This window comes from Chlamydotis macqueenii, chromosome 1 (assembly GCF_036417535.1).
Source record: "Chlamydotis macqueenii isolate bChlMac1 chromosome 1, bChlMac1.mat, whole genome shotgun sequence".
Lineage (NCBI taxonomy): Eukaryota > Metazoa > Chordata > Aves > Otidiformes > Otididae > Chlamydotis > Chlamydotis macqueenii.
Genome location: NC_141556.1, coordinates 194125117 through 194151909, shown reverse-complemented (window position 1 = coordinate 194151909; position 26793 = coordinate 194125117). Strand labels below are relative to the sequence as shown.

Genomic DNA, 26793 nt, shown 5'->3' with positions numbered 1-26793 from the left:
TATGCAGATGGTTTCCTTTTGAAAAATGACAAACTTAGGAGCTGAATAGGACAGTTTAAAGTTTTAGTTACATTGCGTGTCATCCATGAATAGATGAACTGAGAGTAATGCCACTGTATACAATTGAAATTTGATTCACATGTTCCAGGGGGAAGAGATTTTAACTTAACTGATCTGCTAAAATTTCATATATTTGGGACAAAGGGTCTGTATTCCTCATTGCGTGGTACAGCTTTAAAATATAACCACATTGGAGACAAAGTAAATTTGTGTTAAGGTACATACTCTTTTCTTTTGTTAACTTAATATTTGTAAGCTTAACATCTATTTGGAATACTTAAAAAAAAAAAAACCCAACCCTTAAGTAGCATTGTAAAGAATCCAAAATCCTGTGCAACCTTGACTTTCCTGAAAAAAAGATGTGTATGCCTCAAATCTGACATACATTTTGAGCGTTGCTCTCAATTGAGCAAATATTGTAATGCTAACCTTAAAAGATATGAAGGAGATTTGGATCAAAGAGTACAACAGAGGCAATTTGGAATTAGTTGGAAATTTTGATGTATGTGTTCATGTAAGACTTGTGCAGTACAAATAATGAGTTGGATTTTTCTCTGCATGTAGTTTAGACAGCACAAACCAAAGTAAAACTAATTTCTTTTGAAAATGGGTTTCCTTGTAATTGGGAATAATTCAGTAGTGTTTGCCTAAGAACTAATGTGTCAGTTTTCCTTCAGCTAAGCTGAATTGAAGATATTTTCTCCCAGTTAAATGTCTTGGAAATTCTGATACTTGGTATTGAGATTTTGTTACCAAATAAAATTAAGGGAAAAAAAGTTACCTAACAGCTGAAATGCTGAGACATTCTAAAGGCTGATGTACAAAAACAAACAAAGAAATCTTGAGGAAATGAAGTAAAGGGTTTTTTAAATGTGGAGGAAAAAATAAGCACTTTTTTTTTCACTGCTCCCCCATTTTTGTAATACACTAAGCTACAGATGTTTAGGAATGTTTGAGTCTGGTTCTTTTATTTCAAAATGTGCTGTAAGGCTTTGTATTTGTTTGCAAGATTGTGAGTAATAGTGACCTGTCCTTGTTTGCGTTTATACATTTCTACATTGCTTCATACTTAACCAAAATCACTGCAGAAACACTTCTGTTAATGAAACACTGGCTTGTATACAAGTAACTTAAAAATCAAGGGTCATTTCTAACTTTGTTTACATGCACATACCTGTCTAAACTTCAGAACTCCCCAGCTGTACCAGCTCCTGGTTGTTCACTCTGTCTGGATGCAAGAGACTTAGCTGCAGAGACTGGGCTGGCTCCATGCCCCAGAGAGCCAGCTGTGGAGTAGGTCCTCCAGCGCTATGCATATCTAGCACAGCAGATCTCAAAAAAGGCTGGGAAGAGGGCTCAGAGTATATTAGCTCTCTGGCCACTGCATGAAAAAATAACGTTTGCTTTGAAGTCAGTGGAAGTGAGAGGTGAGAGGAGATTAAACTTGTGGCTCAGTCTGAGGGGTGCTCGTCTGTGTGGTGCTTGGCTGACTGGGCAGGAACTGCCACCTTTTGATCAATGTTTCTCTCCTCTGTGCAGCTCCATTTTTGATCTTAGGCAGAACAGGGGTGTTCCTGTTTCTCCCAGGAAAGGCAAACTCGATGCCTGAAGCAAAGGAGGGCAAGCTATAGGGAGCTGGGCTGCAGCAGGAGAGGAAAGACAGTTTCCCAAGGGGGCTTGAGTAGTTGGGTACCTAATTGGCCCCCAGAATGTGGAAGCTCAGGAGTGCAGGACAAACATGTGATAGAAGTTTGGTGCCAGGTTTTGGGTGGACAAGATCAGGACTGTTTTGATGATTCCAGAAGTGTGAACCATTACAGAAAAAAAGTATGAATGCGTTCTATAAATTACCCCTCTCTCAAAAGGAGGCAAACATGGAAATGGTTACCATGACTGTGGCACACCTTATGCTATTGAAGTTAGTGGCACCTGGGACTCAAGTGCTAAGACAACATATCCTTTTGGATTCCTCATTGTTGCTAGATGTTGTTGCCTGTGTTTACACTTGGAATTGTTAAAGGTTTTGTCCGTGTCTGGCTTGGTGGCTGACTTTCAGATGGACAGATTTATAGCTTTGCTCTGTCAACAGCTTCTGTTTTGAGAGTACTGTGCTTTAAGGGTAAAGTAAAAAAGGAGGAATATATCTGGGCTTCTAATTTAGATGTTTAAAACTCACAATATAGTTTGCAAGAATTTGTCTGGCATTAGGTGTTGAATATTACAGTGTCATTATTACTGTAGGAGAAAACCTGAAAGTAAAATAATATAGGAGTTAAGTAATGCACTTTTAATTGTATGCTGTGATAAACAAGATATCAGCCCTTCTTAACAAGAAGAAACCCCCAAATAAAAATACCCCTGAAATCTCCAAGATCAGTGATCTGCAAGTGAGTTTGCTCTGCGGTTGTATTAGGTTTGTATTCCTCATCCGACTGTAGGAGACTGAGTGGCTATGTAGGGCTTAGCTGCCTGCCAGAGTTAAACCACAGCAACAACTGATTTTATTTTTGAGAGATTTCCTTGGGACAGTGATTGCTTTACCTCGTACGATATTAATTTTCTGGTACTTAAGGTACCTGTTTCTAGTTTTGAAAATGAATGATGAAAGGTTGAAAAAAAAAAAAAAACAAAACAAACCTAAGTAGTCTATATAAATTGCTGGCAATCTTTTTGTGTAATGCTGTAGATCAAAAAATTACACTTCTTAATTTTGATTTCTTTTTCCCCTTTACAGCATATAATCAAGTTTCACAGGGCTTCTAAAGCAAACAAGAAACCCGTTCAGTTACCTCGGGGAATGGTGAAGTCACTGTTATATCAGATCCTAGATGGTATTCACTACCTGCATGCTAACTGGGTGTTACACAGGGATTTGGTAAGTGGATCCGCAATGGGTTTTAGCACTGGGATGATGATTGAGGGCAAGGATTGTTTTTTATAGAAATAGCTGGGAAACAAAAACTTTGTGCTAAGGGTATGTACTAATTAATATATGTTTTTATATTGCCGTCAGACAACTTTGATTAATAGAGTGAATTTTAAAAGCCAGCTATGATCTGATATGCTTATGACAGCAATGTATATCAGATGGCTGTTTTCTTTTTTTTTGGTTTTTCTAAATAAACTATTTTTAAAAGTGTTCATTTACATAACAGGCATGTTGAGGTACAGAAAATGCCTCTGGTAGTGTCACTGCAGGTAAGATAAATAGGGGATGTGTGTAGGTGGGGGAGAGGATGATTTGCTCTAAGAACTGCTGGAAAAAATAAAAACTCCCTAAAATTATCAGTTTTATTTATGAAGGTAACTTTTGAAGGCCATTATCTTCTCCTAGTATTTATAATATATCAGAAATATAGCTGTGCTGACCTTTGAAGACTTCTGCAAATAAACTAATGTTTATCCAAACTACAGTATAAGCAAAACATTTTGAACTTGAGTTAGTATTCCTTAACTAGCAATTTCTATTAAATGTTTTGAATTGGTGAATATCACCAATTCTTATATATTTGCCTTTCAAATATGCCTGTAGCTGGCTGGGCTGGTTCCATTTGTCTTACAATTGGGTAGTTTTCCTGACTCAATTGTCTGTAGCTCTTATTCTTAGAAGCAAAATGATGAAAAAAAAAAAAAAGCTATTGAAGTATGATGCTATTTATATATGATGCTTCTAATTACTGAAATTTCATTAGTATGTGAGAGTATCATTAGTTTGACCTTTCATTCCCCTGAATCAGTATTACCAATGCTATTCTATGCTTGGTGCAATAAAGTCTGGCTTCATTGTTACTCTTCCGGAGTCACTTACTGTCTTTGAAATAGCTTTAATAGTGTCCCTGGAAATGCAGTCAATGACTAGTTATTTGTCTTCTGTTTTTCATGCCCAATAAGTGCTTTTATAGAGTGCCAGTCTCTGTTTAAACACTGATGTAAAAATGTTTGTCTTTGATAAATAACATTTTCAGAAATTAAATACAAAGAAGCTTTGGTTTATTAAAATAATTGTATGGATATTGTTTCTAATTTGCTCCTGGTTTTAGAGGTGGAACAAAAGCCTCAGCACTGAGGTGAAAAAGTAAAAAAGATTGTGATGGCTTTGTCATAACTCATGAAATAGTGAAGTAAAACATAGTCTAGAAATACAGAGTGTGTGTTACTTACTTAGACACACTTTGTTTTATACCAGAATGTATGTCTCACTCTTCTGTTCTCCTTGCAGTAGTACTCTTCAGTTTTAAGAGGCATACAGAAAACAAACGAGTGTCATTAGGAATCTAAATTTTTCTGATGTTTTACTTTTTGCAGTTTCAGAAAATGTATGAACTTAAGCATAATTGAGTTTAAAAGAAAACCATGCATGTTGTTAACTGGATGGCTCAGGAGATTGGTAATTTGTTACAGAGCCTTTCACATCTAGGTCTGTTGCTCAAATACAGTTGAAGTTGGCAACTTCGAGAAACTATTACCATCTCATTTTCTGACCTGTGTGAAATGAGTTGGTGGTCTCAGTCCAGCATGAAGTTTTCTTCCAGCAGAAAAACCACCATCACAATTGGCTATCTTTTGATAATCTCAGGAAGAGATCAAAAGCTTGAGGCAGAGTCTGAGAGGTCTTCCCGCTGGAACCTTGTCAAGCCGTGTTGGTGAGAATCCTATAAAAGCTGTGCAGGGGCTGCCTGTGCTGCCTCATCTGTGGACACCTTTTGGGTGTATTGTTTTGAAACCATTCAATTTGAGCTGAATTTAGAAGGCATGTCTTTCATCCAGGAGAAAAGATGTAATTGTATCTGTCAGATACTTTCTTCCTTTTATCAGGGTCCATGGGTTACTAAAGGGATTCTACCTCATGCTTTGTCCTAGCAAGACGGGGGCATATTGGTGCAAAGTTGAGCTTGCAAATTGAAACTTCAATAGGGTGTATCTACTGATCTAAAGCAAATAACTGATGTTAATGCTTGTTCATAGATGTGGATTTCTGTTCCAGGATATCTGTAATATTAGCCTTCAGGCATATTAGTGTTAAATCATCAATTTTAACCCCTGATTGGATGACTGGACAGATTTATTATGTTTTTCCTACTGTGCCTTTGGAATGATAGGTGTTGCTGTAGTTTCTGAATGTTTTATATTTCCCTAGATTTAGATGTATACAGATATACACATAGAGTTGCTTAAGTAATGTGCTTGCTTTCTTGTCATATACGAGCTATTATAAGAGTGATGTTGCTTGGGTATGGTAGGAAGCTAACGAATATAGTACTCTGGCAGAAAAAAATCTGTTCTTTGCTACATCTCTTTCACAGGATAAGTTTTGTTTTGTTTTGTTTTTTTTAAATCATCATCTCATCTCTTGGGAAAGTAACTATCCTCCATCTAAGTGCAATTTTATAGGTTTTGGGATTTTTTATTTTTTATTTTTTTTTTAAGATATCGTAATGAAGTTAGCTTTTAGGTAGGTAATGTTTTAGAGGTTTTTTGGTGTCTTAACTTTTGTAATCAGCATAAAGTCATTCCTTTCTTGCTAGCACCCACAGATCAGGCAGTGAAACTATGTGGTTTTTTAATAGCCACTAACACTTAGGCTGTGAAATTTGTCTTCATAATGGGGATACTGAGGAATCTTAATTCATGTGAGATTTGTATAAAGTGAGTATATTCTGTATGAAACAGAAAAAAAAAAACTGTAGGAAGACAATAATTTTTGTCTTTTTTTCTAGTCCAGGTTTGACTTTTACAAAGGAAATGCATACAGATCTTAGCCATTACAGCTATTTAAATAGTTAACTTTCTTTGCTGTTTTTTCCTTTCACTGGTTACATGAAAGCAAATTCACCATTTCCATCAGAGCAAGGGAGGTGTTGATTATATTTGTTATCTTTGAATAGGCTGTGCTTAAGTAGTTAGCTTTTCCATAAGTCTTCAAAACATACCAGTAAAATTTTTCACCAAATAAATGTCAGTTCATTTAAAATTTCTTATTTGACTTGCATATTCTTCAACTTTTTAAAATTTCATGACTGAGAGCAGATTGTTTATTCATGCTCTGACTGTAACAGGAAGGAAATAAGAACACTTCAAGTAATTACCACAAAGTGCATCAATTATAGTTTTAATAATATTTTGAATTTAGTGATCAAGCATGCTTGAAACATACTGCATTTTTGCTGACTTATTTTCCTAGTATTTTTTCCACTTTGATATCCAGCTATTGGACTTCTTCCTGTACTCAAAGTGCTTATTCCACACTGAAGATAAGCGTCAGCAGAAGACTGTCTGTATACCTGTTCTTGTCAATCTGCTTCCTCAGTAGCATGAGGAAAGAGGATGGACTGAACAGTGTGCTTGGAAGATTTCTTCAAGTAATGGGCTCAAAATAGAGGTCTCTTTGCATGGTACAACAATTTATATGCCATGGCTGTTAACATTTAAAAATACATCTTTATTTGATATTAGTGTGTAGTAGGCTGGTCCACACAGTCAGGATTCAGTTTCAGCTAAGAGATGAGCACCTGTCCACTGGTTTTGTATGGTGACAGTAAGATTAGTAATGTAATAATATATTAACAAAATATTAAGTTAATAATAGATTTTGCACTGAAACTATTTAAAGTGCTCATGTGGTGCAACAATACTTAAAAACATACTACCTCCCCAAAAAACACCGCCCAAACTACCCCTGAACAAAAACATAGAATCATAGAATAGTTAGAGTTGGAAGGGACCTTCAACGGTCATCTAGTCCAACCCCCCTGCAAGAAGCAGGGACATCCCTGACTAGATCAGGTTGCTCAGAGCCTCATCCAGCCTGGCCTTGAACGATTCTAGGGATGGGGCCTCCACCACCTCTCTGGGCAACCTGTTCCAGTGCTCTACAACTCTCATTGTAAAAAATTTTTTTCTAATATCTAATCTAAACCTACCCCCTTCTAATTTAAACCCATTACCCCTTGTTCTATCACAACAGGCCCTACTGAACAGCTTCTCCCCATCTTTCTTGTAGGCCCCCTTGAGGTATTGGAAGACCGCTATCAGGTCTCCCCGGAGCCTCCTCTTCTCCAGGCTGAACAGCCCCAACTCTCTCAGCCTGTCCTCATAGGAGAGGTGTTCCAGCCCTCTGATCATCTTTGTGGCCCTCCTCTGGACCCTTTCCAACTGGTCCATGTCCTTCTTGTGTTGGGGACTCCAGAACTGGACGCAGTACTCCAGGTGGGGTCTCACCAGGGCAGAGTAGAGGGGCAGAATCACCTCCCTCGACTTGCTGGCCATGCTCCTCTTGATGCAGCCCAGGATGCGATTGGCCTTCTGGGCCGCAAGGGCGCATTGCCCACTCATGTTGAACCTCTCGTCTACCAACACTCCCAGGTCTTTCTCCTCAGGGCTGCTCTCAATCCATTCCCCGCCCAGCCTGTATTTGTGCTTGGGATTGCCACGACCCAGATGCAGGACCTTGCATTTGGCCTGGTTGAACTTCATGAGGTTGGCATGGGCCCACCTCTCCAGCCTGTCAAGGTCCCTCTGGATGGCATCCCTCCCTTCCAGCGAGTCGACGGCACCACACAGCTTGGTGTCATCGGCGAACTTGCTGAGGGTGCACTCTATCCCACTGTCCATGTCGCCGACAAAGATGTTGAACAGGGCCGGGCCCAACACGGACCCCTGAGGGACGCCACTGGTGACCGGTCTCCACTTGGACATTGAGCCGTTGACCACCACTCTCTGAGTGCGGCCATCCAGCCAACTCCTTATCCACCAAGTGGTCCATCCATCAAACCCATGCCTCTCTAGAGAGAAGGATGTTGTCGGGACAGTGTCAAATGCCTTGCACAAGTCCAGGTAGATGATATCTGTTGCCCGTCCCTTGTCCACCGATGCTGTTACCCCGTCATAAAAGGCCACCAAATTGGTCAGGCACGATCTGCCCTGGTGAAGCCATGTTGGCTGTCACCAACCACCTCCTTGCTCACCATGTGCCTTAGCATGGTTTCCAGGAGAATCTGCTCCATGACCTTGCCAGGCACAGAGGTGAGGCTGACCGGCCTGTAGTTGCCCGGGTCTTCCTTGTTCCCCTTTTTAAAAATGGGGGTTATGTTTCCTCTCTTCCAGTCATCGGGGACCTCACCAGACCGCCACGATTTCTCAAATATGATGGCCAGTGGCTTGGCAACTTCATCCGCCAGTTCCCTCAGGACGCGCGGATGGATCTCATCAGGCCCCATGGACTTGTGCACCTTCAAGTTCCTTAAATGATCTCGAACCTGCTCTTCGAGCACTGTGGGCGGTTCTTCATCCTTGCAGTCCCTGCCTGTGCCTTCCACAGCTTGGGTGGGGAGACAAGAGTTCTTATCAGTGAAGACTGAGGCAAAAAAGTCATTGAGTACCTGGAGGAAATCTTGCAGCTCTTGTAGTACTGCAGCTGAGGCACTACAATGAAATATTTTTTTTCTGTTCCCAAACTTTCAAACTAAATTCCCTGGCTTATTTCTTTGTGCGTGGTGTGAGTGGGTGTTGAACAGATGAATTGCCACTTGGCAAGCGAGGTATGGAAATGGGTAACACAGTGCGGAGCTCCTCCGTCCCATTCCCCTCCTCCTGTCTCTCGCCAGAGGAATGGCGGTCTCTTAACCTTTGTCAACAACATCCACGTCCTAGTCAGTCTGGGATGGTGTTGCTGTGGATGTGACCATTTGCAAACTAGCACAGGATGCTGCAGCCTATTTAATGCCTTCCTAGTGTGCAGCTCAGCTAAATTGCTGCTGTGGGATGAGCACTGTTTTTTAATAAGCTTTCAGGCAGACAAGCTTTAAAACAGTTGAAATGTAGCTTCCTAGGGCCTGAACTCTTCCCAAAGATACCTACTGCCAGGTTTGGGATTAGTGGGAACATTAAAGATGTTTTTTGTAGACATCATCTTAGTCACTTTCCAGGCTCTGGCTGTGAATCACTTAAGTATGTGCTTTAGGCAAAGCTAAATATACAAGTGGAACTTTTACCCTGCCTGTTTATCATCTTCCACATTAGAGCTCTTGAATCCAAGGATATGTCTCTCATCAATATTCAAAGACTACTTCAAAAAATACAGGAATGTCCTTCGGTCCTGCTCTAGTGCTTACAAAACTGTGGTCATTTGAAGAAATGAACCTGAGTGCTTAAAAACAAATAGTAGGAAAAGCTGTGCATGCTTCTAGAAAGAAGTTATTTTAAAAGTAGGGTGGTCTTCTACCCTGTTAAAGTATATAAATAGATAATAGGCATTATCTCCCAAAAGGCATTGTAATGACTTACTAGTGATTTGCTTTCAAATGAGAAAAAAAAAAAAACAAAACAACCAAATCTAATCTCTATTTTGGCTGTCATCTGTTGCATTTTCCAAGACTTTTGTTTCCAAGGTTTTTTTCGTTATGTAAGTATGTGCTTTCATGAGATCACAAAAGAATGTGTCTGGCAGAAGGTTTTTGTTGTTTTCTTGCATAGACTGTAATAATGTACTTTCCTGTGAGTTGTAATTTACTATAATTCTAAGTATTCTGTAGTTAAAATAACATCATTGAATGTTTCTTAATGCTGCTCTTTGCAGGGAACATGACTACTCTCTTGTTTGCCTTTCTGAGCATTTTCTTTGTTTTAGATTCAAATTTCAAACCAGTAACTAGTCCAAGTGTAGAAATGATCAGAAGAGACTGCAAAACTAAGTATTTGATGCTCATGCCAATAACTTGGGGTGAGGGGGAAACAAAAAACCCAAACAAAGAAACAAAAAAAAACCCCAAAACCACAATTCCAAACCAAACAAAAACACCCCCCTGCCTCCCAAAACAAAAACCTCCACCCAAAGAAACTTTTTTTTTTTTAAGAACTTCTGTACAAATGACAATCCATTTGGCTTGCTTTCTTCTTGAACTTTGCTGTTGGCAATAGCTTGTTAGGTCAAGCTCTTGACTGAGTAACATCTGTCAACTTTGTACAAAGGCAAACTTGAAGTTAGAAATACAGAGCTTATTGCTGCAGTACTGCCAGCCTTCCAGCATACTGCTTAGAGATCTGTGAATTCACCGTAGACCAGCCGATAGAGATATACAAAATAATTTGCTTCATGTAAGCAAATCGTTGTGAGGATGAGAGAAGAGCAGATGATGTTGCTTACTTTAGTAAGGCTTTCAACACTGCATCCCATAAGATCCTTGTAGACAAAGTAATCAAGTACAGACTAGGTATGTGCACAGTGAAGTGAGCTGGATTGAAAACTGACTGAGTTGATGGGCTCAAAGGGTTGTGATCTGTGCCATAAAGTCGAGCTGAACACCAGTCACTAGTGGAGTATGCTAAGGGCTGATACTGGGTTCAGAGCTGTTTAAGATCATTGAGTATTTGGAGACATGAATTTACATTACATGATTATTGATATTTTTTGAGATTTTTTCACTTATCTGCTGCAGAACTGTCAGACGCAAGAAGCAATGGAAGGAGAGTATTTTTTCCTGACATTTCTGTGTCATCGTACATCAAGTAATTTTTAACGTGTGATCTCCAAACATTTCCTAGTTGGTGAAGAACTGCTGCGAAAGGTGAACGGCAAATTTGAGACTGAAAGAAACTTGTAGTTTTTCTTCATATGGCTATAAATGGTGTTGTGAAGGGTACTGCTTTTGTGTTCTCTCTCCACCTTCCAGAGCCCTTGAGTACTAGATGGAATGTTTCAAGACTGATCTTTATAGCTATTTACGTCTTTAACTGACAGACTGTGAAATCAAGGCAGACCTTTTCAGTGCCTTTCATCAGGAATTAATGTAATTGTAGTGGCTTTTGAGAAGTTTGTCCTTATTTGGTGGAACACACATTTAATAACAGGACTAGAAACACACCTGTCCACGTGTTGCGTAGTGATTTCTAAACTGAAAACAAGATATGCTGCTTTAGGGTTTTAGATAGGGGAAACAATAGCATTACTACTACAGTCTATGGGAAAAATAGCTTAAAAATGCAAATGATGTTGCATGTTCCGCAATAAAAAAACCTTTATGTTGGTCTACTGATACTGTGTGGGAATAGCCTGGCTGCTTAAGGAGACAGAGCTTACCTGGGTGTGCTGGTTATTTGCTGGTTCCCCGAAGTAACTTTTGCATCTGTTAGCAAATTTCAGAAACATTTTGTATAAAGATAAGGTATTAAAACATTAATTTTATTTTTCAAATTTCATGAAAAGCAGGTGTCAAATAGTGCTAATGTCTTCAGTGTAAAGATTGTGGTTCACTGGTAATTCGTAGTGCATTCCTCTCCACTGGCCATGTACGCTTGGTCAACAAAACAGATGGCAGGTGGGAAAGAAGCCGGAGAATTCTGGATAAAGCATAGCGGGAGGCTGGAGTATGTGCAGGTGGAAGATCTAGGATTTAGATGCTGAGGACGTGAGCTTCAAGAGATGCACCTATCAAAGAACACCTCGTCTTGTAAAGATGCTGCAAACTGAAAGATTTTGTGATGAAAAAGAGAACAAGTGAATTAATAACACGAGGTATATAAAAGATTTTTTAAAATATATATCTTTTTGTCAGTGAAGACTTAACAAATATTTCATATCTTTGTTCCTTATTGGAATTATTGAAACCTCACAAGTGTCCTTTAACCCTTTCCTGAAGAGAATAAGGGCTGATCAAACTGTAGTATCTTGATGCCTACAAGATTAAATCAGCCGAACTTCCTAACAATTCCTGTTAACTATGAAGAATGGTCAAAAAGGCCCTGCCCATTTAAAATTACATGTAGTGTATCTCTCTGCAGGATCTCTGAATGAAAGTATGGAGAATCCTATAGTAGACTGATTTAATTTCGGGCAGGGGGAATATTCAGCAAAACAGGAAGTCGAATATTTTTTTTTTTGGTAGGAAGATTACACAGGTAATATAAAAAGTGTTTTAAAAAATAAATATGTGTTTCCCAAGTAGTATCATGCTTAACTAGAAAATGTCAAGGATTTTTTGTGATGTATGTTTTAATAAGAATGTGTAGAACGAAGATAAGTGTTGTTTTGGTTTTTTAATACAGAAAAGTGTTTTGAGGTGGATATTTTTCATCCCCATATTGCTTTCAAGAGCAATGCCACTTACATTTCATGTCAGTGTCTATAATGCTTTGTTATTTCTGACTATGTGAGGAAAATTGGACTACTAAGAGATTTTTGAAAGGTTTACTCAAGGATGTTACTGGTGAAGTTGTAGGAGCTCCTTCTGAAAGTTGCCTTCATTGTTTAACTGTCCAAAAGGCTTCAGGTTTCTATTAATGGTTCTTTATTAAGCAACTTTCACAAGAAAATGTTTAAAAATGTGATGTTCTGAAAATCTTTAGTTAGCTACCCGAAATTGTCTGACAGCTTAGGGACACGTCAATGTGCTATCACTTCATATGTGCTGAATTTGGCATTTTCAGTCAGTCGTAAATTCATTTGGTAGCTGTTGCCACAGCAATCTTGAGTCCATTTATACTGCCCTCGCAAAGGCTTCAGGAAAGAAAATAAGTTCTTTGCAAAAGGAATGTGCATTAAAACCTACGCTAACTTCGTTCTGTCATGCAGTACAAAAAATGGGAGAAGCAGAGCAGCAGCAGGATGCAGCTGATTGGATGTACAGAAAGATGGTCTGATGACCGTACTCTTCTTTTTCCACCTCTAGTTTGTTTTCCTGAGAATTTATTTCTGTGCTATCTTCATAACAAAAAAATAATATTTGGAAATATTCTATATTTCACAACTATTTTTTTACTTAAAATATTCTGCTTTCTTCTGGTTTCCATAGCTGAGGATTTTTGAATACTTCAAAGGATATCTCCTTACAGCAGGTGTAGTTACTGTATCGTTCTGTCTTGAATTTCTGCACTTTTCAGAAAGCAGAATGTCCCCATGCAGAACTAGCATTCTTTTTTTTTTTTTTTTTTTTTTTTTTTAATAAAAAAGGCTCACTCCTTAAAATACTGTTTTCTCAAATTTGGATTTTGTAAAATACTTTTGCTATTGGTTTTTTCAAGTTTAGAAATATTCAGGTTTTTTTTCATTCCGGGATATTTATGTAGCTTGATAACTGATGTGAGATAGGCAATATATTGAAAGATGTCATTCATATATGGCTATATGATATATAGATAATTTTTATATCTGTGTACATATATGAGTATTTTTAAAGTAGTTTGGATCTGTTTTTAATAGCAAAGATCCTGCCTGATTGAGATGAAATATTTGAGATGCAAATATATTAACTGATGGGCAGATCATACTACATTTCTTTCTTGTCTGTAGCTTTAAACTTGTTCTTTTGTTACTGGGTTGGTTTTGTTTAGTGAGGTGGGGCTACAGTGGCAGCTTCTGTAAGAAGCTGATAGAAGTTTCCCTTCTGTCCAGTGGACTCAGCCAGGCCTAGGGCGGACCCACTGCTGGCCAAGGCCGAGCCAATTGAATGAGAATGTTCCGTGATAATGCCTCTGCGATAACGTATTTAAGAAGGGGAAAATTAAAAAATGAAAAGATGATGATGTGAAGAAGCTGGAGCGGGGGCAGAGAGGGGGAGGCTCGAGCCTTGTGGGCCTTGCAGGCCTCACCCTCTGGCCTCCTGCTGGGCAGCCGACTGGGCCTGGCCTGGCTGCAAGAAGTGGAGAGGAGATGAGAAGTGAAGAGAACCTGAGAGGCATCTGCCGGCCTGTTGTGAAGAACTTTTCTTGTGAGCGGAACAGCTGCAGATGCCAAGGTCAGTGAAGAAGGAGGGGGAGGAGTCATGCTGCTCCTGGCCAAGATTCCCCTGCAGCCCATGGTGCAGCCCATGGTGGAGCAGGTTGTCCTCCTGCAGCCCATGGAGGTCCACGAAAGAGCAGAGATCCACCTGGAGCCCATGGAGGACCCCATGTCAGGGCAGGCGGATGCCTGAAGGAGGCTGTGGCCCATGGAGAGGCCGCTGGGACAGCTGTTCTGGAGGGACTGCACCCCATGGAAGAGATGACCCACACCGGAGCAGTTTTCATGAAGGACTGTGGCCTGTGGGAGGGACCCCATGATGGAGCAGGGGAGGAATGTGAGGAGTTCTTCCCCTGAGGAGGAAGGAGTGGCGTAAAGCGACAAGTGATGAACTGACCGTAACCCCCATTCCCTCTTCCCCCCTGTGCGGCTTGGGGGTGAAAGAGGTAGAGATAATGTTAAGCCTGGGAAGAGGTAGGGATGAGGGGAAGTTATCTTGTTCTCTTTCTCATTATCCTGCTTTGGTTTTAATAATAAAGAAATAGTTTTCCCCAAGTCGAGTCTGTTTTGCCCATAACAGTAACTTTAAGGATCTCTCCCTGTCCTGATCTCAAACCTTGAGCCTTTTTCTTATATTATCTCTCCCTATTCCCTTGGAGGGTGGGGGGAGGGAGTGAGAGACTGTGTAGCTTGGTCCCGAACGGGGCTAAACTATAACAGTTACTAGTCTGGTTTTTAATGTGCTGGCTTTCCAAGATGGCTAGATACCTGATTATAGTGCTGGGAAGAGTAATGTGAGCAAGTTATCCTTCACTGTTAGAAGGCTAGCTCAGTGATCTAGTGCATTGTTGCATGGTAGTGGTAGGTATACTGGCTGAAATAACTCTCATATCTGAATATATAAATATAGAGGCAAGACTTCCACAGAGGAAGACATTCTAGAAACTTCAGATCTAATTTCTAGTAGCTCTTGTGTCATAAAGGTAATGAACTGTACTACTAGCCAGATGGAAAAAGTATCAACATAACTTCTAGTTCTGACCTGAAAGAGGTATGGAGCACCAGAAGCTCTTTCTTCACTACTGTACCTTTGAAGTAAGCTTAGTCGATAAAAACCCTGCAGTAGAATTTATTAAAAACCCTAGAGTATGTTTCTAGAAACACTTACATGCAGTTTAGTTATGTTGGTTTTTAGTACTAAATATCTTGTTACAGTTGTGGCCAAGTTACCACTGCATAAAATGCTGTGAAAGATAGGAAGATAAACTGTTCAAAATAGAGGAAATAGGCATAATAATTGTTTTTTCTGCATCCTGCTGTAGAAAGAAAATGCAATCATATCTCTGTGAATGATCTAATAATATAGAGGAAAAGATGATGAGAAAATAGTCCTTTGATGAACTCTATATCTGAGCAGTTTCAAAATAGCCTGTGAAAAATTCACCTTATAACTAGGGTGCACTTAGCCCATATAAAAGCTTGCTCTATGCGAACTACCAACTTTATCAGATGTGCTCTGAGCGTGAGTGACACAAAACATAATCTTTGGTTGAAATATTGTATTTCTTCTGTCTACAAAGGTCCTTTAACAAGTAAGCATGAACAAAGCGCAGACAACTGCTGGAAAGTGCATAGTAATAAATTACCTAGGCTTTTCACCTTTTTTATTTTTTCTTCATCCAGAACAGGAGGAATTATGTATTAGTCAATACAAGTAGGGTGATATGGAAGTGATGAGATACTATTTAAATGAAAATCAAAAATGAACCAGGGCTTTTAAGGAAAAGGCAGTTTTCTTCCTTTGTGTAAAAGTATCAGAAAGTAAGAGATAACGCTACTGAATGCCTGTCAACCTGTGGAAGCTACTCCAACAAAGTGAGTGAGCAAAACTAGTACTCAATGTTTTTATTACCCATTCAAAATCCTCACGTTTAAGGCAGAACTCTAAATTGAGAAAGGAGATGGAATTATATCTGGAATAGTGTAATACCTAAAAAACAGTTTCAGTGCACGCTCTCCTCTTGCATTTGATCCTGCTGTCCACAGCATCCAGAGTTGTCCTGACCTATGGACAGAGTAATTGCTCGTGTAGCAAAACACACAGAACTTATATTTCTGCAAGACTATTTGTTTTAATTTATTATGTTTGTTACTACACTTTTGAATGGTGTGTTAATGATATGTGACACAATAGCAGATTTTCCCGCGAAGTTGCTATAATAATATTTTTGCCGATGATATCCACCTTTCCTTCCTTGGACTTGGTACAAAAAGTCACACTCTGCAGCTTGTTCTGATGCATATTTTTTAGAGAGTGGGAGAGTTGGCCTGAAAAGTATAACTAGCTGGTTTTTTTGGGTTTTTTTTTGACAACTCTAATTCAGTTCCAATAAAAGTAATAGAAATGCCTGTGTATTAGGCTATATACAGGCTTTAGTAAGTTACATTTCCCCAAGTTGACAGTAATTGAGTGACAGCAACTGAAAGAAATTCTTGGAGTGTGTTCAGAGCATAAAAATGTAATGGTGAGGCCAACAGCTTTCGTCAGCTTGAGACAGAGATGAAATATGGTGATGGTAACTAGCAGAAGGCTTCCCTGGCATAGGTACGGCATCCCTCTACCCTATCTGAATACTTTCTGTACTTGGAAAATTTTTGAGCATGTGTGCTTTGATAAGTTAGGTTTATGGTTTTGCTTGGCTGTTGCTGGTAATCTTAACAGTTCCTGATTTTAATGATAATTACTTTAGATGCTTGATTTTTATTTTAAACAGCTTTGAGATGGTCTTTATAGGAAGATAATTAAAAGGAAGTATTAAAATAGATTTTTTAAAAAAGATTTCTGTTGCTTTTCACAATTTGTCTTTTTTTTTAATTGAAAAGAAGACTTCAATGTTTAGATTTAATACATGTTGCGTTCTGTGGAGCTATTGTTTTCACCATTTGTTTGTCATGGTCTTTTGATGATAGTTTATTTTAAAGCCCAAAATCAGTTAATAGATGTGGCTGGAATTATTTATTTTAATTGTGAATGTATGTCTTTGCATTCAAGGAATTTAATTAACTCCAGAAAAGTGCTGATGCTATCATTTGAATATGGTTGTATTGACATTTTCATTGTGTTACGGTACTATTTATCATTGAAGCAATCAGTTTTGTTTAAAATAGAGAATTGAATTGAATTCTTTAATCATAAAATGTTTTTACAAAAACCAGTTCCAATTCCTAAGAGTGCAATAGGGGAGCATCTCACCCTGATAATAAGGAAATGTTTTGGTGTATGTTATGATTACCTGAAGATCAACAGAGTTGTTTAGACAAGTGTACCTTAAAAGCATGAATATTTTGTGGGTCACAAACCCTGAGATGGGGTGTGAATTTTGCAAGCTGAAGGCTAGCAGATTTTTGCCACAGAGTTTTACTTGTTACAGAAGCTAACTGGGAAGTGATAAACCACATCAATATTTTAGATTTCTACCATTGTGTCACAAAAGTACTCTTTCAAGTAGGCTAAAATTTAGTAATCCCTTGCAGTTGTATTTCAAAATCTTTATTTTTTTCATGCAATTGAATTGCAAACTTCACAGCAAGACATTTTTAACTTATTTGTGTTTTGTGCTTCTCAGCCACTTACTCACATACAGCTGAAGAAGTTGAAATTTTTTGTGTGATTGTGGGGTTGTGCATTTGAATTTGTTCCTGTATTCTTTAATGTAATATTTTGAAGTCTAAAATATAAAAAAAATATAATTCATTCTAAATCTTAATAGAATCATTGTTGAGGCTATGATGGCAAAAGAAAAATAATGTAGGGATAAAAGCACTTTGCGTAGTATTGTTCTTCTGAAGTTAAACTACTTTTTCAAAATGAAAACCAATGTTATACTTTTTTCAATTATCTTGTCTCGTCACAGATAGAAATGGGTGGGACAGTCAGTTCTGAAAATAGGTGGCACAGCCATTAACAATACACAAATATTAGTGGTTAACAAAAGCTGCTGGTGTGACTCTCCCCATCACTGTGAACCATCTACTAAGTAATATTTTAGTAGCCAAACTTTTAAGTATAGGATTGTCCAAATTAAAATTAGGATGATACTAAAGCCTCATTAAAAGGTGCATTAAAATGGAGGTCTGAAGAAGGTGAGTCTGTTCATGTATATCCATGGGGCTACTGCTAACAGTTAATACGTGGGCCGGGGGAGGTAGCATCTACATAACAATACCACAGATAATTCAAAGGATTTTTGGTTACTCATTGATAGGTGTGTTTAAAATCAACCTTTGAGAACTAATGAGTTTAGAAACAGCCTAGTAGCAAAAAATATGTGGAGTAATAGTTCCTATAGACCTGATTTGATTCTAAAATTAATAAATATCACAATGGCTAAGCTGTCAAAAAATGGCAGACTTTTTCATCACTGCTTTGATGAATAAAACTTGGTGGAAAGAGGACCCAATAACAGAATGCCTTTCCTGGAGCATGAGAAAATGTCCTGTGATTTCTAGGCTTCTGGTATGGGGACATAGAATAAGTAATCATCTCCTGCTCCTATGAGTAGCTTGTTGTGAGCAACAGGAATGCTGTCTTTTTTTGTACGATCACATCTCATCAAGACATAGATTAGTATAATTTTCACATTGTTTGCGTTCTATCTTCAAAATAGAAAAGCAAATAAGTTTTAAAGTCTGAGTTTCCCTTCTGAAGGAGCACAAACATTTTCAGTGTGTGTTAAGAAGCAGTATGTGACTGCAGTTTTTGTTGAAACGGAACAGTAATTAAGAAGAAAAAAAAACCACCACCAAGTAGCAGTCCTGCAGTAAAGATGTGAAGAAAATCCGTGGCTCGTAACCGTAATGTGAATCAATAGCCTTACACAGCGAGGCAAAACCATGTGCCATATTGGGATCGCATCAAGTGGAAGATGCTGTGCAAGACATGTAAAACAATCCCTCTGCTGTATTTAGCCTTAGCGAAGCCTCTGCAGGAGCAGTGTGTAATTTGGAGCACTTGAGTTCAAACAAATAAATGGCCTAAGGCCGAACAGCTAGAGAGAAGAAACAAGAATGATTGTACATCTGGAAAAAATAACCCACTAGGAAAGGCTGAGCAGAAGAGAGTTACTTTAATCTAGGTGTTAGGACTGAAAAAGAGATGTAGATCTTTAGAAGTGTAAGAAGTCCTTGCAGTGAAGGAGTGGTTGTCTGCTCTTTCTGCTGATGTCTAAGAGAAGAGGCAATAGGAGTAACCTCATTTGTTGTGTTTGCAGCAGAGGGAAAAACCCTGCAATAGAGAAGAGTGAAAGAGAAAAGATTGTCCAGGGAATTGTGCAGCCTTTAGGATCAGGGTGAACAGAGAGCGGTATCATGTGTCAGGTCAGGCAGAGGGAAGAAGGTGACTGCCCGAAGTTCTCCATAGATCTATGAACCTGCCAGTATAGCCTCTCTTTTTTTGGCTCCTTTATTTGAAATTAGCCTGCGTCTTAGGATTTTCATTTGGACTTTGCAAATAATGATTAAATTTGAAGTACCTAAAAATATTTCAGTGAGGATCTTTGTTCAGTAGTGATGGTTATCAAATGCGCAAGATTAGGATTTGTCTAGGACTCACACAAGGAGTCTTACAAAACTGTACGTAGGACAAGATAAGATTTAGTGGTGTGCCGTGGTCGCAAGGCCTTTCTTCCATGAGAATGAATTATTCTGCTGCTGAGGTAGGATGTTGGGGCAGGGAAGGGTCATCTTAAATTTTGTTCTGTGGGGCTGTCAGTTGTTTTGTTGATCTCTGAAGTACTCAGTTGTACATCGCTGTATCACTCCACATTCGGCTTAGGGTTGTAAGGGTGCTCTCATTTACATATGTCTGGCATGACCAAATTGTTTACTTGAAGGCAAAAGTAAATATGCCTCTATTAGAACTAAAATGACTGAAAGATTGATCATTTGTAGTTTATGAAAAAAGATAGCTGTTTTATTGTGAGTTTTCAGAACACACTATAAAAAATACTGGAAGATTTTTCTTCACTTGGTCAACCCAAGTGATCTGAATAAGCACTTTAAACTTTCATTTTCTCTGGATAATTAAAAATAAACTGAAATTTGACTAATTAAACTGATGTTTGTCCAGATTTCTCCCTTCTGTTTCTAATGGGGAGTTGTTTTTTATTCCAGATGGTGATTTTGAGTCAAAGATGTTCAATGAGAATCCCGAACCCAAGTTTGGCTTTTGTTGGTGAACTTGAATGTTTTTCAGGGAGTCCTCAAAATGCTTATGTTTTAGGAACACCAGTATTGTGTCTATCCTACTTTCTGATAGATAATCTCCTGTTTAATTTAAATACTGATTAATGGTCTTGTTTGGAAAATTCTTTCAACTAATGATGTTGTTCCAGGCTACTAATGCAATGATTTTAGGAATGGGAACCTTCAGAATAAGACCTCTGATTTTAATTTTAAGTTTTTTATCTTTGACGGTAATGTTGTATCTGTTTACAGTGATGTGACTATATAAATATTTTTTGTAGTAAGTATCTTCTGTTTCAAACAGAGCTGCTTCAGGGAAGGGCCATTGACTCTAGAGCAAGGCGAACTGCTGTGAATGGTTATTCCAGATGGACTGAGTGGGGTTTTTTTTTTTATTTTGTGGCTTCAGAAGACTCCTACACAGATTTCTAGATTGCCTATATTTTTAAATGTTTTCTGTAAATCCTGGGGGGGGGGAGGGGGGGGGCGGAATCTGAGTGTGAATCAAGCTGTTGCTACTTATTCTGCTAACCAGTACTGTCTCATCTCTCTGTGTCTTCTCATCTCTACCTACCTTGAACTTAGGGCAGAGGATCTTTGAGGCAGGAATTGCTACCCAGTGCTGTGCAGATTAATCATCTGGCATAATGGAGTCTTTATGTGAATATGGCTCCTTGTCAAAATCCAAAGAGTAAAATATTTTAAAGTAAAAACATCATAAGGATGTTAACAAGTGTTTTTGTAGACTATTACCTACCTGTGAAAATGCAAGGGGGAAATGGGAATTATGCTTTAGGTCAATGTAGTATTTATCTGAAAAATTTTAATGCTTGTGTAATGTATCACTATTCCATTAAAAAATGTTAATTAGACATGTAGCTTATAAACATCCCAGGTTTATTGAAAGTATATTGAAGCAGCTTTTGTAAATGACACCCTTATACTCTGAGTCAGAGCATAGCAATAGAATGGTTTATGTGGTGAAGTGATGTGTTTTCTTACCTAGCAGTTTGAATTGCTTTAAACTTCATCATTAACTCTGAATTTAAAGATTTATGCTGCTTGTTTATTTCTAGCACTTTTCTAGAAACAATCAAAACTGAATGTTTCGTCTACTGTGTGCCCACATACTGCATTTTTTTGTTTATGTTGAAGCAATACTTAGCTGGAGTGTATGCCGTTGTTTGGAAAAAAAAAAAAAAAAGGGCTGATGGTGGTGTGGGGGACAAGTTTTTGTGCATATCGCTGAGCTAATGCAGCACAAGTTGGATCTGCTGTTACTGCTGTTGGAAAGATAATGGGCTATATCATACCTCTTGGAACACAGTCAAGCTATGACATTTTATTCTGTCTTTAACCTGCTCTCAGAGAAGAGATGCAACACCTCGGATTCCTTATGCATATTTTGTACATGGGTTGCACTGTTTCAGAAATCCACGTTGGAGCCTTTCATAAGCAGTACTAATTAAGTTTGTCAAGGACATTTTTTGGTGGATTATTAATTTTTTGCACCTTGTTTTACAGAATATGAATCTAGATGGATATCAGATTTGGTCTTTTGTCTCTTTGAATGTGTTTACAGCAGAGCCTGATAGATTCAGGAAGACTTGAGAATTTCCCAGAATACATGTTTGGTAAATCACACTAAGATACTTGGATTTATTATATTAACTTTTAGGTAGCCTAAAATATCTTGCTTGCGATACTTTTTTTTTTTTTTTTCTTCAGATCATTTTAAACTGATAAATCAGAGCAAGAGCTGTAACTCAGCCTTATTATAGTTCTTACAGTTCACTATTGAATAGGAGTCCCTGTTTTGTCCAGGAGTTACAGTATGAGTGAGTATCTAAATCACTCAATTTCAAACAAGTCTAGCATTAATGTTCAGCTTTAGTTGGAGTTTCTTGACTTTTTTTCCCCTCAAAATAAGCACTTGCAGTTTTGATTTATATAAACTGTTAGCATTTGAGGAATATTCTTAAGAAGTGAGTGGTTATGTTTCTAATCAGGTGAACTCTAGCTCAATTATTTAAGTGGCCTCCCTAGTAAAAATAAGAAAGGGAAGATGGAGGGAAAAGTAGGCAATGCTTTCCAGTTTTGCAGCTGTCTGAATTGGTATACACTTGTAATAGGAATAATTTTGGATTATTTTTTTTTTCTCCAATATAAAGTGATATGGTAATGTTTGATCTGCATCTCACTCCGTTTTTTTCTGTTTTTTTCTTTTCTTTTTTTTTTTTTTTAATAGTTATAATGTGTCTGCAAACATGCCTAATGACTGCGGGCAAAACATATTGTAGAGCTGGCTTCCCGTCCCTGTGCTGGGGTTGCAGAGTGGTGGGCAGCAACAGGACTGCCTTCTGCTGAAAGGATCTAGGGCAATTTTGGTAGAAATCTTGTCAGCTTGGCAATGGCTGGCTTGTGGGTTGAATATGACCCCAGGGTGTCAGTAAGGGAACATGGTGCTGGAGCACAAAAGCACAGAAAAGAAACGTGATGAAGATGCAGTCAGGAAGAGCCTGTGCCTGGGTCCTTGAACAGCTTCACTGTGACAGAGAAACTTGTCATTTTTGTAAAAAAAAAAAATTTGATTTAAAACTGGCAAAGCAAAGCTTAACTAACTTTTCAGAGACTAATGTTTAGGTTTATCGTGGTATATGTATTGTATATTTATTTTTTTTTCCACAGAAACCTGCTAATATTTTAGTTATGGGTGAAGGTCCTGAGCGAGGAAGAGTAAAAATTGGTATGTTTATATCTTTGATAAGTCCCAGTGTAGCATTTAAGTTAGAATGTTCTGAAGGTGCAGTTACACAACCTAAAGTAGTCACTGTAATACTAGTATGTGCCTGGGCACATTGCCTACATGCTGTTTTCTGAGTGACTGGCTTCTTGATGTTAGCCCCATGTACCAGTTCTGACCATGAAATGCTGTACCCTCATCAATGAAAAATGGGAAATGTCGTTATATTTTGTTTAAGTGGGTGTTTGTGTGGGGTGGGGGATTTTGATATGGGAAATAAATGAGAGCTAGTTAGGGGAAAGGAGGAGAAGGAAATAGGATTTTAAAATTTCCTCCATTTACCCCTGTAATGCCATGACATTATCTTGCTGTTGCTTTTAAAATCTAAATAGGAAAATACTCATTACTACAAACCTTAAATTTTATAATGTAATCAAAGGTGGCATTTAGCCTACAAAATGTTCTTGAAAGGGTAGACAGGTCCCTTGGAGTTAAACACAAGGGATCTTAAAAGCCCAGAAGACACAGTAATCCAGCCAAAATGCTTAGTGAGAACTGCTGCTAAATGCTCAAACTGGGATGTACCAGGGTAGGAAGGACCCAACACTTTCCCCACTACTGCAACGTTTTTTGGTGGAGATTACTGTTGACAGTGAGAGGATAATTTGTAGAACTTCAGTTGGTTTTAAATTAAAGTAAATAAATTTAAAAAAATTTAACTGTAGTCTAACAGTAACAAACTACATCATGCTGTGCGTTAGCACGGCAGGGCTTTGATAGCAGATTGCTAATGCACAGCCTACTTATATTTGTTATGGTAATACAGCCCCATTTTGAAGGGTTTTTTTAAAGCTAGTTCATCTTTTTCGCTTCCCTCTGGCTTTCTTTGAGATTATTCTTCTGCATTGTTGCTCTGTACTCTTACTGTTTTGACTACCAGAACTACATCGTTAATCACTAGTATAATGATTCAGGGTAGGATTTTCTTGGAGCGTTCGGTGCTGCTCTAGTCTTTCTTTCGCCCTTTGAAATCCAAGGAGCAGATGGGCCAGGGCTGAACCCTTCTGCAGATCCTACCCTGAAAATTTTTAATGCCCTTCCAAGGTTTAAGGTTGACAGTAGAGATTGAGGTCATCTCTGTACAGGTACAGCACGGACAGTGGAAGGGAAAAATTCTTCCTGTTATCTTATTCTTCATGGAGCGGTTGCTTCCAAAATTGAGAATGTAGATCAACCTCTGGGCATGTTCATTTTCAGCTGTGGTGGTGATGTTTCCTGTACACAACTATTTGCTAGTAATTGCACGTAGACCACCCATTTGTTTCTTAAATGATAGTTTTGAGTTAATTTGGGAATAATTTAGAGCACAACTAAATTTAGTCTGACTCTGTTAATGGACAGGTGAGAGATTCTGTATCGGACCACCAGTCCTCTGAGCCATCCATTCCAAGCAGGTGAAGAGAGAGGGGAACCCTGGATTTCAAAGTGTGTTGTCAAAATGTAGATTTTCTTTTTTTTTTTTCTTATTTTATGAAGATATTACCACAGCAGGAAAAGAATGCAGAAGCTATACCCATAGCAAGGGCTTCCACTTTTCCAGTGTAACTAATTTTTCTAAAAAATACATAACTGGTATTTAACATAAAATAATTTTATAGGCTTTTTGTGTCATTTTGAGTCATAAATTCACTTTCTGCCAACAATTTTCCTTATTTTTCATAGTTACTAGTGACTTGATCATATCTTGAGTAATTGATACTTTAACATAGAAAACTGTAAAATATTTCTCTTTTTAAATGCATTAAAACAATCATAAATAGGAATGCATATGAAAAAAAAATAAGAATTGTGTAGTCAAGTTAGAAACCCATATTTACACTGCAGTTTTACCTCAACCAGTGAGCTACAGCATGTAGGTCCTTTTCCCTCAGAATGGCTTCTCATCTCATTTCATTTGAGTCTTTCTCAGCCTGTGTGTATCCCTGCACCACAGAGTCCCTCTTTCTGGGATTTGGGGAGTGGTGGGTCGGGAAAGCGATTTGCTGGGAGAAGGTGCATAGTTTAGTCTCTGCCCATTTTTTCTTGTATCACTTATATTTGGTAGTTGAGACAGCTTTGTAGGCAGTTGTGTACTACCAATTCTAAAAAGACATTTTGAATGATGTAATGCCCCCAAACAGAATTAAAATCAGAGCCTTAATGGTATTTAGTACTGGTGTCTTGATACTGGAAACATGTCTTGACAGAAAATTAGCAGGGGGGCAGATGCTGTAGGCTTAGTTGCTTTTCTGTGTGAAGGACATCTTGCTACAGCTGACTTCATGAGGAGGGAGCTTTTGTGATGTGCATGTATGTATTATAAATCATTCTAACCTTTGCAGAACTTGCATTTTGCTTACATTTAAAATGCTGCTGCTTGAAAGACCATCCTGTAATAATGGAATATTTTACCGGAGAATATCAGGTAAAATGAGTCAGGATTTACCAGTGTCCTGAGAGAAGTGATGCGCTTTTTCAGAACAATGGTTAATTCTTTGTTCTAAATGACTCATGTTAGTAATGATTTATAATTATATACTTTATAGGTGATGACATCCAGTAACTTCTACAAAAGCTTTAAGAAACTCTACGCACAGAATTCATATCTGCTGCAGTCTGCGTTTGTGTTTTATTTAGCACAGTGATGGTAGTGCTAACAAGTAAACTCAATCAGTTTGTTTAAAAACATGTAATTGTTAGTTTTACAAAAATTTTAAAACATCTCTCTTTGAATTTTACAGCTGACATGGGCTTTGCCCGATTATTTAATTCACCTCTGAAGCCTTTAGCAGACTTGGATCCAGTAGTTGTAACGTTCTGGTATCGAGCTCCAGAGTTGCTTCTTGGAGCACGGCATTATACCAAAGCTATTGGTGAGTAAACTGGACAAAAACTTCCTGTTTTGTTCTTTATGCAAAGTGTACCCAAATATTGAAGTACTGATAAATAGTACAAAGAACAGTAGCTGAGGTAAAGGTATGTTATGATTTCTTGAGGAAATACTAAACTTTGACAAATTGTTTAGTTTACTATGGCCTCTGACTATATGTAGAAATAAAATATTGCTGGATTTCGGCTCCAGATGCCCTGTGATGCAATACAAGTCAATATGACTTTCACACCAGACCTTTATATATGCTGTTAGAAGCACTACAAAATATGGATGCATCTTTGAACTATTAGTAGAATCTGTACTGTGATGAGAGACAGTGCATACATACATGATTTTATTGCAGACATTTTTACCTAGTGTAATAAATACATGAAATAAAGAATGTACAGAATGGAGAATATATTGGCTGCACTGAAACTAAACTGTAAAAATAAGCTGCGTTTTAGCCTCTCTCTGTCTTTTTTTCAAAGCATAAATGTGAACAGGAATTGCTTGAAGTAGTGAGGTCTGGTCAGAGTCACGCAACAGGCTAGGCTGTGATGCTGCATCAGGTATATCCAGGAAAAAAAAAAACACAAACAAACTTCACAACACGCAGATGCCGTGAGGATGGTGTTAGTTATATCATCTTAATGCTGCATTCTCCTCACCGCTTAGATCATACCAGTCAGAATTTTAACAGTTTTGGCATGGCACAGTTGACTTAACTCTGCCAGTCTCTGCTTTTGCCAGTTTGGGAGTAAGGGGTCGCTGACGGCAGGAGCAGCAGTTGTGAGCTGTGGCTGTAGGACAGGAGGAGTAGCCCAGTAACAGACTGGAGGGAGGTTCACCTTTAGTGGGTGAGAACAGCTTTGCTGTGGAAGGGAGAGAGACTGTAGGGAAGAGGACTGGGAAGTTTTTCTTTTAATGGCTGGTTTAAAAGGTAGGTTAAAGCCTGGCAACCATTTCTGCAGAAATAACTTTCCCTGCAACGCTCCATACAACGTACACATTGTTGTTTCTGTAATCTGAAATTCTTTCCTCAGACCTTCACCATTGCTTTTTGTGAGATTGTGTCAGTGTTTCTGTAAGAAGTTCTAACATTTATGACTTAAATGTATTTTC

At 38.3% G+C, this 26793-nt stretch overlaps 1 protein-coding gene across 9 annotated transcripts in view; it reads left to right on the top strand.

Moving 5' to 3' along the window:
- CDK8 (cyclin dependent kinase 8) overlaps nt 1–26793 on the top strand; it is an 85410-nt gene that overhangs the window by 39658 nt on the left and 18959 nt on the right. For 7 of the 9 annotated variants that reach the window (XR_015257484.1, XR_015257483.1, XM_086739482.1 and 4 more), the window contains 3 exons: nt 2795–2935; nt 22703–22760; nt 25538–25669. Coding sequence is in view for 7 of the 9 variants with exons in the window: in XM_086739482.1 (XP_086595608.1) it covers nt 2795–2935; nt 22703–22760; nt 25538–25669 (331 nt within the window). In the remaining 2 variants the exon portion in view is untranslated. Of the gene's footprint in view, nt 1–2794; nt 2936–22702; nt 22761–25537; nt 25670–26793 lie in introns of those variants that run through there. The other 2 variants (XM_086739484.1, XM_086739485.1) reach the window with 2 other exon arrangements.